The sequence below is a fragment of the Pholcus phalangioides genome, unplaced genomic scaffold (assembly GCF_987345545.1).
Source record: "Pholcus phalangioides strain wild (caught in Gottingen) unplaced genomic scaffold, Ppha-v1.0 ptg000003l_1, whole genome shotgun sequence".
In the NCBI taxonomy this organism is placed as follows: domain Eukaryota; kingdom Metazoa; phylum Arthropoda; class Arachnida; order Araneae; family Pholcidae; genus Pholcus; species Pholcus phalangioides.
This window is the reverse complement of record NW_028301596.1, coordinates 16,606,303-16,624,362: the sequence shown is the minus strand read 5'-3', so window position 1 is coordinate 16,624,362 and position 18,060 is coordinate 16,606,303. Positions and strand designations below refer to the sequence as shown.

The window sequence follows — 18,060 nt, the reverse complement described above, 5'->3', positions numbered from 1 at the left end:
ATTAATCGAATTTTAATCATATATTTTCATTCATAGCAAACGCAGTGTTGGTAACAATATAATATCAATTGATGCTATAAAAATATATTCGATTCATTTCACGCATCTAGCCGCAGAATAAATGTAAAATACAGAAATAGCTTAAGAAATGAAGACTGCGCCCGCTTGAAGCTATTTAATATCGTGTTCCCTTTGTCAGAAAAATGAATGTGCAAATTTCTAGAAGTAGAAAGCGACTTTCGAATGGTTACTCTAACCATGTTATTCCATGGAAGTTGTTCTAAAGTGTTTCAATAGACACATTTGCCTTCCTGGAAAAACTTAGATAGAAAAATAAGTGTGATCCAACCAACTGATAAACCCAAATGTAAAAATTTTCACAATCATGTCTCTGGTATAAAATGGACGATATATGCTGAACATGCTTGTCATATCCTGGAATTTCTTAACTTGGATCTTGTCGATTTTTTTAAATGAGTAATTGAGAAATTAATGAGTAAATGAGAAATCATTACTAGTTTCTGTTGAATCGACTTGTGTTTCCTCATGTCGAAAAATTTGATCGAAATATTTATTCAAATATTTTTGAAATACTGTCGCTTATCTGAAATGTTATGAATAGGAACATAATTTAAGACATTTAATCGGTTTAGTCAAATATATCAAGTAAAATGATAAACTATTGATAAAAAGTTGAATTGAATTTTAATCGGATTCATCGAGTCGATTAGCAATTCATCGATTAAGCAATTCCCGATTAATCGGATCAGTCCTAATCATTATAGACAGTGCTGTTATAAGTTCTGCTGCACTGGGTGTCGAAATTTGTCTTAAAGACTTTAATTCCCTTCCTCCAAGTGTATACCAATTTTTTTTTCGAGATGTTTTTCGGGGTATTTTGTAAATTCAATTTTTATAAAATTGAATTCATAAAATACAATATATAATAAAATACAATATATAATAAAATACGATCAATTTAACTGATTTGGTAGTAAAGATTGTATGATGTAGGACTGAATCAATTTAGCGAGTGATTTTCCGTATAAATAATTTTGATAGAAGCGATATACTAGGTATCCCATAAATTTGTAAATAGTTTAGAAATTGATAAAAATTGAAGATATTGGTACATCTGAATGAGGTTTGCAAAGCAGTAATTCTCAATAAGAGTACATAAAAAAAGAGATCACATTTTTGTCGATAGAGAGCGCCGCACGAAAACAAATAACAGAACTGTTGATCGGAAACTTTTTTCAATGGAGGTAAGAGAGGAGGCTCATTCTCCCATAGAAGACCTATATATATATAATGATAGATCCGATACAGTACTATGACTTTCTCGTAAGCATGTAAATACATAACTTGTTACTTCCAGCTAAGTATGGGCTCCCGCTCCCACTTTGCCCATGGACACATGTTGAGACGGCCCTATCTAGAACCCCAGAAGACGGACGCTCAGTGAACTCTATTCCAGGGTAGGTGCGAACTCATGGTGATATGCCAAGAAGGGCCATTGATTATATAGGCTCGTTGGATCGAACCGCATTTTATGGCACACCGACCAATTTTTCCCATACAATTCGGCTGTTCGGAGGAATGATAACCCATTTCTGGATTCGCCCTTGGCCCCAGGACTCCAGAGATCAAACTTATTCATAAAGTTTTTGTTAGTGATAAATTTAGTTTTTTCCCTAAATCAATTTAATAAGTAGAAAGCGTCTCACTCTCCTGAATCAGTGTGGTTGGCTAGACAGGGCACCACGGGAAGACAATATGGTCCGAAGGGGAGGCAGGGGCAGAAAATTTGAAGGAAACTGTTCTAGATCAGTGTTTCCCAAAATGATTGAAGACGAATCTTGAGGGACAATGGAATGGACTAGAGGAGAGCAGATACAATTAGGGATTATATGGGTTTGTGTAATATAGAGGTGGGCGCAAAAAAATTCTCAGAAGGAGGTGATAAGACAAATAAGTTTGGAGGTCTTTGTTCTAGACTGAAATTCCCGAAAATATCAAACTATTGCGTCGCTTAAAACGTGATCTCAATGGATTTGATCCTCTATATATATAGTTCATCCCCCCATATATATATAAAAACGTAATGATTTTATTTTTACAAAAGCGGACGTGAATTGGTGCTGTTAGCATTACTTTTAATCGAAAGGGTACATCAACACAGCAATTTACTTAATCACAGTGGATATTTCAATTAGCTTAAAAGTTTAATTAAGGGTAAAAGCATGCAGATTGACTTTATCTTACTGTTAGTTTCATAAATAGATAAAATATTACTTGGTAAAGTTCGATAGTTGTTTCCTTGAATTTTATTTCCCATTCCTTAAATGTGTGCGAGTTAATAAATCTCTGAACACGTGTAAAATTTCAGCAGCTCTCAAAAAGGCACCGACGAGGAATCATCTCTTTTTACATAAGAAAACTTTGGAACTTGCATAGCTGTATTTTGCATTGAAATGGTTCTAAAAACATATACTTTCAAAAAAAAATTAGTTTAATGTGTGTTTTTCGCATATGAACGAAATATATAAGGAAAAAAATCGATCTAACAATACCCTCTACAATGATATTTTTTCTGGAATTCAGAATATCGCTATATCAAGGTTTCACTTTATTAAAAAAAATTCATTTTTGACAAAAGTAAGTGTTGATTCTAGTGCTATTCAGAAGAACGTTTTATATTGAAGTTTAGCTATTATTACCGAAATTGATAATTAATTAAAAAAACAATTACAAAATAAATAAGTCTTCAATTATTTTGGTCCCTGTTTTAATTTGGGTCCCATTGGCCCCTTCTATTAAGATGTCAGTCAATTACATATGTTAGTGGCCCAAGGGATAATCGGAAAATTTCAGCTTGGCCTGCCGTTCCTAAAACGTTGGTACATCTGGTGCAAGTTTTGAGTTGGAAATGACGTCAGTATTAACTTCGGGACTTTTATCAGAGGGCAACTCTTAAAGTTGAACTTTCGGGGTTTTTAAAGATGATTTCGTGATGATTTGAACGTGCCTCCGGGAAAAGTGTGATTTCTTACTTAAACTTAAGTAATACATTCCTGGAAAAAATTGCATGCCTAGATGATACCTTGAATATCACTTAACTGAAAAAATTTGAACGAAATTAAGTATTTCTTCACAAAGAAAAAATAAATAATTGAAAATTTAAAAGATTTGCTAACAATTGTGTTTTTAATGCCTTTTTTGAGCGTCAAAAATGCAAAAACATTTCGGAAAATTAAAAAAAAAAGTATGTTCGGGTCCGAAAGGGGATATACGGGACCACAGTAGTTTAACAAATACGTATGCAGATTACTGCAACATTAACGCCAATTTCTGAATAAATAATAATCTTATCAACTCCCTAAATCTCAACTTAGACATATTGAACATCCCTACTCATCCTCACCATTAAAAAAAAAAAAAAAATCCAGACTAGACATCTCAGAAGACTTCGTAATTTGGCATCGTTCACATGTATAATCCTAAAATTTTTACTTAAAAAGGCTCAAAAATTCAGAGACGATGACCTGATGTTATATTATAACGGCGGTTTTAAGACATGGCGGCTACAGAATCCGTTAAAAATCCCATTCTTTTTTTCGCCCAAAGCTCTAACCGAACATAAAACCTGGAGAAATATGCGTAAAAGTACTCGATGAAACGTTTATGTGTGGCTTTTGACACTTTCCTGGTGCTATAGCGCCATAGATGCACCAAAAGATTGGGATAAATATGTTAAATTTTTTCAATATCATCACTATAACTATTCACAACTTCCCGCAGTAAATCATCTCGCGGAAGTATTATAAGACTCCCCACAGTAAAATGGTTTTGTCCTCCATCCGCTATCAACAGTTGGTCATTTACATATTCTTCATTCAAAGATGAACGCTTCATCACCATCATCATCTTATATGTATAAGATCATAACTCATATCGATCGATAATCTTCTTGCTCCATATATAAGACCTATCATTTATTTAACATACATTCGGTGCTAGGAAAAGGGGAAGAATTTAATATATTATTATTAGTTAAGAGGGCATTATTTGATGCTATAGCGTTCTGTGAGGGAAATATGTATTATTGATTCGAACTATATATATAAATAAAATGACGAAATCGGTAATCTATAAATAAAACAAACTCGGTTAAAACGACGATAGAAGATTTCACCAAAAATTGTTATAGCCGAAGTGTCGTTATAAGTGACATTGACGTCATCGAGAACTTTTTTGATGCAAACATGTCAGATGAAATCAAATGCTGTGCGGGAAGTTATTTTATTTTCATTGGAGTGACCATATTTTATTGAACATGACCAATTCTCGACAAAATGTTTCCAACTCTCACCAAAATGTTCCAATTTTCTCCAAAATGTTCCAGTTTTCTCCAAAATGTTCCAATTTTCTCCAAAATGTCCCAATTTTCTCCAAAATGTCCCCTAATATCACCAAAAATGTTGCCAATTGTCGGCAAAACCACCAAATATTGCTAATGGATAAACTTAAAAGCGTATTAAAATCCCTTTTTAATACGCTTATAAGATCTAAACTTGAATATGCTTCAATTATCTGGAACCCATTTCACGCTTGCCATATTATGAGTCTTGAAATTATTCGAAACAATTTTCTAAGGTATTTATATTTCAAAAAATATGGTCCTTATAACAATATTCTATCTGCCACTCATCTACGAAACAGTTTCAATGTCAATAGCTTACAAAAACGCAGAGAGTACTTGCTCGTTATTTTTTTCAAGAAACTGTTGACTAACCAAATTGATTGTATACCAATTCTTAATGAAATCTGTTTCAATATTAAGTGTCACAATACAAGATCTAATTGTTTATTTGCCATCAAATCATATAATACTAATATTGGTAATTTCTGTGCTATAAACAGATTTTCCGAATTTTATAATGCGCTTCCTCAACATCTGGATATTTTTCATTCGTCTTTTACCGACTTTAGAAGATTTTTGCTGTGATTGCGTTGTATATATCTCTGTATAGAATTTTTGTATTTTGCGTAATTCTTTGTTACTTTTTATTTGTATTTTGTGTACTTTATCATGTCGCTTTTTCTATTCTGTGCAAATTTTTATTTTTACTGCAAGCTGTAATTGGGTTTAAACCTGTAGCTTTGTTTTATAAATAAATAAATAAATAAACTTTTGAGAGAAATTCATTGCTACAACAAATTTTTAGTGACATGAAACGGAAAAAAATTCAACAACGTAAATATGTGAGATGAATGTTTCATACATAATCATATTCATTTTCAAACAATTCTTAAATTATGCAAATTATTTCCATCACTGATTCGAATAAAAATTATGAATTAAAGCACGCTTTGTAAGAAAAACGGGGCATCATGACCGTGAGCAAGTCGGAGCGTCTAACATGCAATGAACCATTTTTTTCACATGTGGTACAACAGATAAACATTTCCTCTCATCCTGGCTAGCATCATCATGAGATGTTATTGGTTCGTGAAGATTTGAGAAAAATAATTCTTAATGGGCTCAGGTTCTACAGTGGGCATCTTATTCGGAAATTTTGAGATTTCGTGTAACCATTTTGGTTCAATTTCACGAACCAAAAACGCAGGTATTAGAAACTTTGATGGAATAGTAAAATATATGGCTCTATCATCCATCAGCGATAGATGACTGTAAAAGCTTGACCAGATTTAAATCAGTTTACTATAACTACCGCCTGGTAGTCGAGTGGTTAGGGAACAACTCTAGCTTCTCACAGTGCAGGTCTGGGTTCGAATCCCGGTTCCGGCTTGGATGTTTACTAACACTAACAAATTCCCTGGACGGATCATGCTGATCCCTCGGGAATACGTGAGGATCACGTTATTATTAATTTATTATTTATAAATTGTAATTAAGGCTTACTTGTGGTACAATGCTGTTGTGTCTGCTCGGTTTCCTGTATATGGATTTGAGATCATCCTTTATGCTGTAGATCTCCGAAATCGCGTCGCTGTTATCCACCTGTAGGGTCACCACACTTTTCCTACAGCTGTAATTATTCGGCGGACTTTTGACCGTGCAGATGTTCTGCGATATCCTCCACGAAGAATAAGGCTCGTCCAAGCTGCCGTATTTCCTCGGCACGCGGGCCCTGGAACCGGATTTAAACTGAAAGAACCTAGACTGGCGACCACTCTCGGCGGAACTCGGAACGCTGAGGTGACAGGTGTCGACGACATCCTCCTGTCCGTCTTCGTCGACCCTAACTATAACGAAAGGTCTGTGCTGGTCTCTAGTCGAAGTGGTGGTGGTATCTTGGTCACTCGTCGTCGTGGTGGACCTGTCGTTGTTGTTGTCCCTGCCGGCACCGCAACCACCACCGCCATCGTGGTCGCTCTTCCCATTCAGGGCGGTCGTGTTCCCATCGGGGTGATCGAACGACTTATGTCGTCCTCTCTTCAAATTAAAAATATCCGAATAACGCCTACCATTCTTTTTCATTCTGTAATAGTTTAATAGATGGCATCACGTTGACAATGGCAATAAATCACAGAAGAGAATTTACGAGTTGGGATCACGTTGACAATGAACAACATAACATCACATCAACCTCTTTGCATATCCATAAACATCCAAACATTTTCGTTTTCTAAACGCAACGGGTGCGAGCATGACACTTGTTGATTTTCCCCCCACAAGCTGCAACGAACAAACTTGATGCTAAAAAATCAATAATATCCATTCCTCCCTGCTGCCACACAGACTCACTGACACACATTAATGCCAAACTTTTCCCAGTTCTTCAAATGGATGGATTTCGATCGGAAGCATCCCTCCTTCATTAGACGCATCACGCACGGCACATCGACATGGGATGCAGGAATGAGACGCAATCACAGAGCGTGGTGGCATCGCCGTCATTATCAAACATTATCCAACAGAAAACGTTTCCAGACACACTTTCCGGACGTCGCTAAACTGTTATGATGATGACGGTCATGACGGCAATGTAGTCATAGGAAAACAACTTTCGGGAGGTACCGACTAAGTAGATGCATGGAGGAGCAATGCTGCGAGGAAAGCGTTTTGAGTTTTAGGAACGGAATGAAACTGGCCGATAAAATTGAAGGGCGGATCTATTGAGTCCATCGCGTGAGGAGCTGATGTTGCTGCAAGAGATTTGATGGTCTGGAGTTTGTTTTGGGTTCCCTATTCCTTGCGTCTCGCTCCTGCGAAGTTCGCGCCACGTCTGCCTGCCAGAGGAATCGCAGTCTCTGTGTGTGCTCTCTCTCTCACGCAGCTCCACGACACTCCCTTCTTCGCTCTTTTCTCCACTTACTTCACGAACGTTTTCTTACGTCTCTTTCACTCCATACGGACCTCGCGAGGCCCAGGTCTCTCTCCCTCGTGTGTTTCCGAGAAGCTTTGTATTTGCTCAGTTTTGTTGTCCGCAAACATCTACTATAAATATCTGACGGTCTGAGAAATTTTGCTCGTCTCCAAGTTTTTATACGGCGAGAAGAACTTTTCTCTCGGCTTTATTTATTCTACCTAATATGAAAAACTTCTTGAAGGAAACTTTCGGTGTTTTGTTTACTAACATTAACATTTGCTTTTACTTTTGTGAATATACGATTACGATATGTGAGGACGTTTTTCTTCTATTATGAGAGTAAATTACATAAGTGTGGTGTATGTGAACGAAATTACTTTTGAAGAAGCTATTAATGTAAAATATAGTGATTTTAATTCTGTGCAATTTTAGGTACCTGACACCTACGAAAGAACGTACACCATGCGATTGACTCGATACTTCAACACTAAGCTGATGGATTACTAATAGTTACTACAAATAATTACTAATCCTTGCTAAATGTCCGATTCTTAAATACGTTTTGGAGGAAATTTCCAATTATAAAAAAAATGTTTCAAATATTCTAACCGCAAAGAACCCATTTAAGCCAAAAACTTATTTTTGAAGATTTACGAAATTCAATTTTTTCTATAGACGTGGGGTTCTACAAATGATTTCAAGTGAAACTGATTCAATTACATTAGGAAAAAATAATAGTTTTTCATGACCAGAATTGGCTGAGTTATTAAACGTTGAACTTCCTGGTATATCCGTTATCATAAAACGTATCATTCCAGCCAAGCGTTAAAGAGCTTTATAAAAATTTATACCGAATAACCAATATAATTTTCTTCAGCGAAATACACTTAGGAACTGTTATAGGGTGTTCATGATGAATAAATTTAATTGCTCAAAATCAATTGTCTCTGAAATGAATCTGTGTACTACCCTCATTTCGCAGCGAAAAAGATGTTTAAACTTTAGTTTGCTTGAACTCAGCCAGTTTTGGTCGTAAGAGAATGGAGTTTTATGTGTTTCAAAATGTTACTGCATTATCAATGAACTATAAATTACTAGATTTGCATAACTAAATTATCGAACTAAATATGATTAATGTGAACCAGGGACTTGAATTTATCAACTTTTTAAGAAACAATTCTTCTGACTTACTCGGTTTTTATGAGGGTAGGCAGTGCCGTAACTAGCCATTCCTGTGCAAGAATTGGCATTTAGTCCCTTTCTGGCCATGGACCTAAAGGGGCCCCCTTCCAAGTGGATGCTGTGCGGCACCTGCCTAGTGACGGCACTGATGGTAGGTGACAAAATTGTAAATACTTTTTGTAATTGAAAGTTTCCTCGAACTGTTTAGGAACTACCGAACGGGGAAACCTGTAGATTTCTGAAATCAAATAATGATTTTGAATTTTAAATGACGGATTGAAAAAATTCATCAATGAATTTGGTGAAGGTAAAAGCCATGCTGAAAAAAAAACAAGGAATTATCTAAAAATTTGCTTTGTACAAAATAAGAAAAGAAACGCAGTAAAAAAACATAAAATCGTAGTGAAGAAATCGGATATAACTGTAATGCCCACATTATACAAAAGTGGCTTATGGACAGTTTTCTGAATTTTCTCATTTCGTAATGGAACTGAACGAATGATGCTCATATGCTGCAAAGATATATGCTTAGTCATACGAAGATGTCTTTCAGTTCCTCAGTTTTTTTCGAGTTTGTTTTTCTGACTACAGTCATCGTAATTTGGCTCGATACAAAGGGTTATTTGCAATGGGACATTGTTTTGGAATAGGTGTGATTATAATTGATTGGTCGTTTATATTTGCTGCACATGAGAGGGAATATCAATTTTCTTTTTCCGTAAAGAAAGTTCGTGCAACAAAATCCATCATTTTTACCCTTTTTGTATTCGTGGCAGAATCTAGATTGAATTATTTCTTCGTTGTTTTTCTCTTTAGTTAGGTCAAAAATCCATAAATATTTGTTCCACCGCTTTCACTTTGATTTTAATATGATAAAATTACATTTTTGAGTTTTGATTTGTTCAATATTCATTTTCATTAAATATCCTCTTTTTTTAAATTTGTTCAAATTGACTGACCATCATTGATTTAAATAAAGCCAAAATGTAACGGTGATGTCGTCCCCAGATCATAGGCTGAGATAGACATGAAACGCTGGGGGGGGGGGGGAGCTGCACGTGATTATGATGATGATGCCAATCCATATACATGCATACGCATTAGATCAATACACTCCGTCATTGATGCTGTTCTTCCCCCATCTCCACCCATGCCCAGATTAACTTGAATATCTCAACTTAAAAACCCCAGATTATATCTTGTAAAAAATTTCAAGGTATTTTTTCACTACCTACTGTTTCTTAGAATTTCCAAAACCGGCTTCAAGAAAAATGATGAAAGATTAGCATGGTAGAATTTATACCCTATACGGATTGAACTCGCTCTTCGAAGATCATTCCGAAATTTCTCAATCACACAAGTACTTCAATAATTACTTCAATAATGGGAAATTTCCGTATTGATTTTATAACTCCAATTATTTAAAAATTTAAGTTGGGGACGTTCCTTCAATTTTAAAGCACTATTCACGTATTTCCACAGGCTCAATACGATATACGACACTTCATTTTCTTACAAATCTTGCTGAAAATTCATAATTATGGAAAAAGATTTGAATTCATATTTAATGCACGGTGCATATTATGCATATGTCATATTATGCATTGCACGGTGCATGTGAGATCCACCTTTTTCTGCTTTGCTAGATCTTTTTATGAACATAAGCTTGAACATATATAATATTTATTCTAGATTTTTTTCGAGCCACCATCTTCACTAATTATAATCTCTCGGTTTTAATTCGGGAACAATTTTCACGGCTGTTTGGTCCGACGTGGAATTTAATCACTTATTTCCTCGAGCTAATTAAAACCATTTCCCAAAAGAACGATTTATCAAGAGTTCTGAAAGATTAGCGGGAAATATTTTCCATTTTCATAAGATCCCTGACGTGGTACGATTCTGAACATTTCCCCCAGTGTTATAAATTGGGCATTAATGTACAACATGTGCTCACGTATTAATTCTCCATATATGAAACAAATAGAGTAGAATTCATAATTGTTTTGACTAATGGAATAAGCATTGTTAATCGTATCAATAAATACAATAATTGCCATTTTCATTGCAGAAAATGTATTATGCGGCAAGTGGTATGGCTTCCAGGATTTTCAACTCATAGCTGGACAGCCGAGGCTGACCATAACTATATGAGATGAAAGCGGGACTTTTTTTTCTTCCGTAGATCGTCGTCGAATAAAATTATTTGTCATTATCAGTTTATAGAATGAAATCATGCCAAGAACATATCCAATCTGTGACCGAAAATCCCATATTATTGCTAGTTATAACTGGGTTACAACCAAAACTACAAAATTTCTTTACTTTTGCTTTTGTGTAATAAAACTTCAAAATATTAATTACGCGACTATTCTTAATTTAAAATCAATTTATGTGTTTCATGTTCATTAAAAAAAATTCATTTCTCTTATTTTAAATATTCGTACGGAATTGACAAGAACATTCGAAGTACGGACGTTTGTCAACCATACAAATTCTGAAATTAACCCTTTAAACGGCACAGCAGAAATTTCTAAACTCGCTTCAAAATGTCATACCCTTTTTAATGTAGTAGGCTTTCTTCCGATTTTTAACAGGTGCAAAGTAAGGGATGTGTGGGAAAGTTTTCCATTGAGAGAAATCAACTTTACAAAATATAACAAGATTGTCAGTGCTATAAAATAAGAGGTTTTTTATTAAGTGAGATATCTCATGAATGACACTTTTTAAGAGGTATATTCACGATATAAATCTGAAATTGCTGTTAATAATATCGGTAGCGCAAATTTGCAAGCGTTTCCAGACGGACACGCGAGGCTGACCATAGCTAGGCGAGATGAAAGCAGGACATTCAGCCGATCGCCCCAAATTGGAATCAAGTAATAGGTTATTTGTCATTACCACAAATCCGAAAAAGATATAAAAAGTGGAAAGGAAAACAGGATTTCAGTTGCAATTAGGCTTTATATAACCAAAGTTACAGCATTCCCCCTTATTATGCTTTGTGTAATAAAATTTTATAATTTAATTGCGATTAATACTTTTTAATAATTTGGAATCAATTTATAGGTACTATGATTTCAAATAGTAAGCGGGCATTTCCTTTATTTTAGCAAGTCTATTCTGAAGGAAATAAAATAAATTTTCTTTAGAATGGACAAGAATCTTCGAAATACGGACGTCTGTTAACAACACAGACAGAGTAATTGAATGCTCAAATTCAATATGAAAATCAAATCTGCTTGTTAATAGCACTGATAATCATAATTGTTTGGATGCTTATGCATTTTAGGTTTTTTCAAGCTATTAGGATTAGGCTATAACTATGCGAGAAGAAATCGGGACATTAAAGCGAAGTTGAGTCGGGTCACAAGTTGACAAGCTATTTGTTATTACCGTTATTAAATCCATATAAAATCATGACAAGAAAATCTCCAATTTAGGAATTATAATTAGTTATATATTAGGAATTATAAATCATTAATTAGTTATAAAAATACTACATATTTCCTCATTTTTTTATTGTGTAATAAAATTTTAAAATTTAAGTTTTATAAAGACTACTTTTTTCCTAATTTGAAATAAATGAATGTGTAACTTACCCATATTTTTGAAATCATTAGTATATTTCCCGCAGTTTTCAAATACAGTGCACGCAACTCAATGTGATCGCATCGGGACTCGGAGATTCTGATAACAATAATCGATTGATGATAATATCCGAAACACCCTGTTATAAGTATAATGAACACTTGTCCCGATTTGTCGAAAGAGATGTATAGAAATAAATAACTCCGTTTTTCTTCCTCCACATTGATTGTCCCACGTTTCAAAATGTAATTATTATACCAGTTCTTTTTATTTATTTTCATACACAGGATGTAGTCTATTTTAAGCTAAAATCATTTTTGTTTCATTCAGAAATGCTGAGGGCTTAAAACGGAACTGTGTAATGTGTGCCACAAATTATGATAAGTTTTTAAATGTAAGTTATACGTTCTTCAGATCCCTTGTGAAAGTCTTCCGGCCAAAGAACTATGAATGTGGGCAGTTGAAAGATACTGACCAAGAACTGAAGAAAAGGACTTCTTTTACCTTACAAATGCATCCACTATGGGAAACCCATTGCAAAAACAACGCTACACATACATAGAATCATAGCGGCTGTGTCACGTCACGCCCAATTAGACCATTTTGAACTGAGTACAGAAATATTTGTCAACCTGGGAAGGAGGGTGGTGGGACACACACCTTCTCTCTTACAGGTTGATAACGATAACTAGAGAAAGACGCCCTCTCCACTTGTTGATACAATATATATATACGGAAAACTGGCGGCATGAACAAACGCTGATGTTTTAGGAAAGGAAAATTCATCTCTGTCCGTGCGGGGACTTGAACCCCGATCTCTCGTACGCCAGAGGAATGCTCTACCACTAAGCTATTAAAGCAGACGGAACCTCCTTGGCGTATTCATATATATATTAAATGGCTCCATATGATTTAAGGCGGCAACATTTCCCGAATAGCCCACATATGACATCAAGACCACCAGATGGCCTTCATACAGCCAGTTTGTCATACCTATTGTATTAACAAATGAAGAGGACATCTTTCTCCACATAAACGTCACCAACTCGTGACCGTGATGTTATTTGTGAGCCATTAGTGAAATGTTGCCACCTTTCATCGCACGGAGCCATTCAGAATATAAATAAATACATATATAAATAAATATAAATAAATAAATATATTTATTTATTTATCTCTCCTTGGAGCGTATATATATTATTTATATATATAGACACGCTCCAAGGAAAGAATATTCTATCTGCTTTCACAGCTCAGTGGTAGTGCACTCGACGAGAGATAAGTATTCGAGTCCCCCTGAGAGAAGGCAGAGATGAATTTTACTTTTCTAAAGCATAAATATTTCCTCATACAGTCGATTTCCCCTACATATTGTGATAACGATAAGTAAATTGGGAAAAAAATTAGTCAGGTACAATCATAGATTCAAAATATACAACAAGAAAAAAGTCGATAACATAAATCGAAGTCCCGATAACGAAAGTTTTAACAATACCCGAGTGATAACATTATCCGTTATTCTAACGAGCGGTGTCGAATGTAGTACAAATACAAATGCCCACAACAGACAAAATGCCCAACGAGGTGGCTGAAAAGAGATGTAACCATAAATATCGCCCATAATAACATTGATTATGCCCATAATAATGTTCTGAAGCATGATGAGGAAGTTTAAAATACAGACGTCTGGTTGCCACATGCAGTTGAGTGCCCAAATTCAAATGAAAATATCGAGCGGCGTGTTAATATCATGTAACATTGTTAATGCGAATTTCCTCATAGATATTTATAGTGAAAATGGCTTCTCAAACCGAATTCCATCGGTCATCCATAATTGGCGAATCGGGTGAAAAATGATCACTTTAAGACCTCCATTGTCCAGACGTTTCCTGTAACCCTTTATAAAATAGAGTTCGTGATTTATCGACGACGACGCAGCAGGTGTTAAGTTCCGTCCATTATTTTATCCACATTTCCGGCATTGTTTTGGAAATTCCTCTCTCGCTGTCCCGGATACACAGTAATCCTCCCTTATTAAGTTTCTTAGGGACGATAGAGGAAAATAGACGGCCAAACCAACAAGAATCTAATAAAAAGGTCCGTGATTTTTATTTTTTCATTTCAATATCCGCGTTTGAAATCGTGATATGGAAACTAAATCCTCCTTCTCCCACATGGACATCTGAGACTTGTCTTAAAAGGAGACGTCTTGTTGGCATCACGGAATGTGCCAGTGCTGTATTGAACATGAAAAGAGGATCTTTGACATGAAAAGCGACCATTCCGAGGAATAGTGGAAAATAAAAATTCTGCCGGAAGTTCATAGGAAGTTGGATAGTTCTTTGTAAGGACAGAACAAGGATTTCTCGCTGACGATGGAAGGTTTTTTTCGATCTCATCCTTTATATTCCTCCCATTCCTTTGTCGACAACTGTCCGGCTGCGATTTACAAATGAATATCCCGCGCACTCCTAATGCTTTCAAGACCCGGTATGACCTTTAACAGGAAAAAGAATATCACGGGGGAAAAAAAATACACTGAGGACACACATCGATTTTGATTATGAAAAGACTCTTGACTATACCATAGTTGTATAATTAAAACAATTTTTGGATTGGAATTTTGTAATCATTATAACTATAATGAAATTGCGTCCGGGAAAATATACAATTGCGTCAAATATACAATTGAATGGTTTTAACCTAATGAATAAGAATATCACCCTTTAAAAGTTTTATTAGCTCTTGTTTTGGAGATACAGTTCATGTCGTTTAATGTGATCACATCCGGACTCTGGGTTTCTGATAGAAACAACCGAATGATAACTACATCGAGAAATTTTTCCATTTGCATGTATGGTGACCAGGTATCTCGTTTCGTAAATTGGTCCTCGTGAAACGGGACTTTACTGTTCCCTTTCGTGCTAAAATCCTGCGATTTTGTCATTCAGCCATTGTGAGGCGTTAAAATGGAACAGTTTCTAATGTATATCACGAATTACGGTATTCTTTTTTTCGAATGTGTTTCATAGATCCTTTGAGAAAATTTCTTGGAAAAAAAGAAATTTGAATCTCTTCAACTGAAAGAAACTGATCAAGAACTGAAGGAAAATTACTTTTTTTTTTTCTCGTCACATACATTTGTCTTCACTATACTAGGAAGTCCATTGCAAAAGCAGCTCCACACGTACATGAATAGCAGCGAATACTAAGAACCGATGATGATATTAAGTACGGAAATGTTTGTCAACAGGAAAGGGGAGGGGAAAGAGAACATCTTCTAGTATCCTACATTGCATCGTAGCCTGATAACGATAACTTAGAGGCAAAGAAATGTGGTTTTACCTTGGCTTCAGAACGCGCAAAAAAAAAACCACTTTTGACGAAAAAGATAACGCTATTCAAAGTCCCGATAATTATAAACGAATTTCCCCATGCTATAATATTGGTCCGTTCCATCCTTTGCAGAAGTGATAACAATACACGGATGATAACATTATCCGTGATTCCAATGAGTGGCGTCGACTGCATTACCATGTTAAATGTTAAAAGAAAAGTCTTTACGAGCGGTATCGTTGGACAACAATAAAACTGTCCGACGTGAAAATATAAAACACCGAATGATTTTGACATGCTGAACACAAATACGAGGTTTGTTCAAAAAGGATCTGACCATGATTGTTCATGCGTGAACCAATGAATCTAAGTAGGCTTGAACTGGTGCATGCATGCAGGCAATCCTAATTGTTCCAGACTCTGCCACGAAGCTGCGCCGGAAGAGATCTCGGCAACGGGATAAGTCCAGTGGCAAAGTTCTGGAGTTCATTCAGGCAATCCTAGTGTGCATATTGCATTTTTTCCTGCTTGCAGAAGCTGCCAGTCGCCGGCAGGCCACTGATGAGTGAGGAAGTGTAAGTAAGCGCCGTGTTGCATTTCCGTTTTTGACATCGTGATGGAGTTGCCAGTTGCAAAGTAGAATCTCTTCTTAGTACTCCTTGGTGATGGTTGTTCCGTGCAGTGCGTGTACTCGTGATGAACTTCGCCAGTAGAGCCAGATAACACAGACAGCATGACTTCGACATTGCATCAGCCGACGACCAATGAACGGATCCAATGCCAATGCTCACTTCATCTGCAAGTTCTGTGATCGTGATATGACGATCCGGCCACACCAGAGTCCTCACTTACTCAATAACGATCTCATTTCTAGATGTTGAGGGCCTATCAGAACGTGCTTCACTCTCCGTTGATGTGGGGCCGTCTTTGACGTGGTTGTACCACTCCCCTTCACATCCACTTTATTTTCTTATATTTTCTGTTCCTCCGTCTTGGACTTTCTCTTCCACAATGGATAATTAGGACTCAAATGTTTTCTGGGATTATTGGTCATCTTATAGTATTTGCTCTTCCATACGCAGCGTTTGTTGTTAAGCGTTCTCACTTTGACATGTCTAAATTAAACCTCTTTAATTGAGGAACAAAGAAAACGTCGTGAAAAAAAACGACAATGGTGCCATCTGTTATTGAAAATTTTAACCCTTAACTGGCGTGGTGGGGTCATTTCAACTTCCCCCCCCCCCCCCACACACACACACATTCTTAATCTTGCCACCCCTTGAGATAGAAATGCATCTGGGCCATCTTGTTTCGAGTACTTTCCAATCTAGTTGTTTACACGTGTTTGACAAGTTTGCGATGTTTTTCTCCCGTCTATATCAGTTTCCCAACCTTTTTGTCCCATCGCCCCCTTCTCCAGAAATGTTTTTCTCCCAGCGCCCCCCCAACGCAATCTAACCCATAGAATCCTATGCTATACCCGTAGCTTCTACCGGCCCCCCTAGGGGGCGTTAACGCCCACGTTGGGAATCACTGGCTCTATATCGTTGATCAAAGTTTCCGTGGGGGTCAAAATTACCCCATCACACCACTTACGTAAATCTTTTTCTTGTCTGACGGCAGGAGTGTTCAGACTGGAATGGCGTAACAGAAAAGACCGCCAGTTTTCTCGATAACGTTGTTGGAGGAAAAAAGCACTCTTACACATCAATACAAATATATACTTTATTTATTCTTAGTTTAGAGCGTGATACTTCTTTGTCAAGACAAATAAATGTTTACAAATAAATAAAGAGAAAAGACTAAATAATTTCAGTCCTATGGAAGTCTAAAATAGTACCTAAGGGGCCATTCAAGTATTACGTCAGCACGTACGGGGGGGGGGGTTTCCGATTTGCTGACTTTTCATGAAAAGGGGGGGGTTTGGATAATGTTTCATCATCAACCAATTTTTATGAAAATATGAAATATTTTTAATAGCACTTTACTCGGTGCCCCAAAAACGAGAAAAACGATAGTTTGTGGGCACTTGAAGTAACATTCCTCCCATTGATAAGTGTCCTACAGAGCCACTTTAGTGATCTCTAAATGTTTCACGGATCCAAGTGATCTGGAAATGTGTCCGGTCCGCTCAAGTGCTCTGGAACCGTGCCACGCATCACTCAAGTGATCCGTAATTATACGCCGCGGATCACTTAAATAATCTGAGAATGTGCCGCGGGTATAGTCCTCCTACCACGAGATGAGATTTGGCTACGGCACGTCATGTCACGTCAAACGATTCTATTTTATCCTAGAAGGACATGCCAGTCGTGAAAGCTCAGTCACTGACGAACTTTACTCGATGTGCAATCGTTTTACCAAAAAAAAAAATTGAATAAAATCATCCGACGTGACGTGACATGACGCAGCGAAAATTCATCTCGTGGTCGGAGGACTATAACTTGAGTGATGTAGAACCGCAAGGGGGGCCACTTAAGTGCTCTAAAACTACGTCACATGTCACTCAAGGGATATCTAAATGTGTCACGTATCGCATAAGTGTTCGGGAACTGTGTCTCGGTTCATTTAAGTGATCTGAAAATGTGCCACAGGCGGCTTGAATGCTCTGGAA

General features: G+C 36.5%; 1 protein-coding gene across 3 annotated transcripts in view; it reads right to left on the bottom strand.

Annotated features, from left to right (window-relative positions):
* The window catches only part of LOC149088174 (voltage-gated inwardly rectifying potassium channel KCNH2-like), a 424,575-nt gene that overhangs the window by 200,983 nt on the left and 205,532 nt on the right, over window positions 1–18,060 (bottom strand). Inside the window, exon 1 of one of the 3 annotated variants that reach the window (XM_089245284.1) lies at window positions 5,927–6,936. The exons of the other annotated variants lie outside the window; for them this stretch is intronic. Coding sequence (XP_089101410.1) covers window positions 5,927–6,505 — 579 coding nt within the window. The 5' untranslated portion in view covers window positions 6,506–6,936. Of the gene's footprint in view, window positions 1–5,926; window positions 6,937–18,060 lie in introns of those variants that run through there. 3 annotated transcript variants of the gene reach the window in all.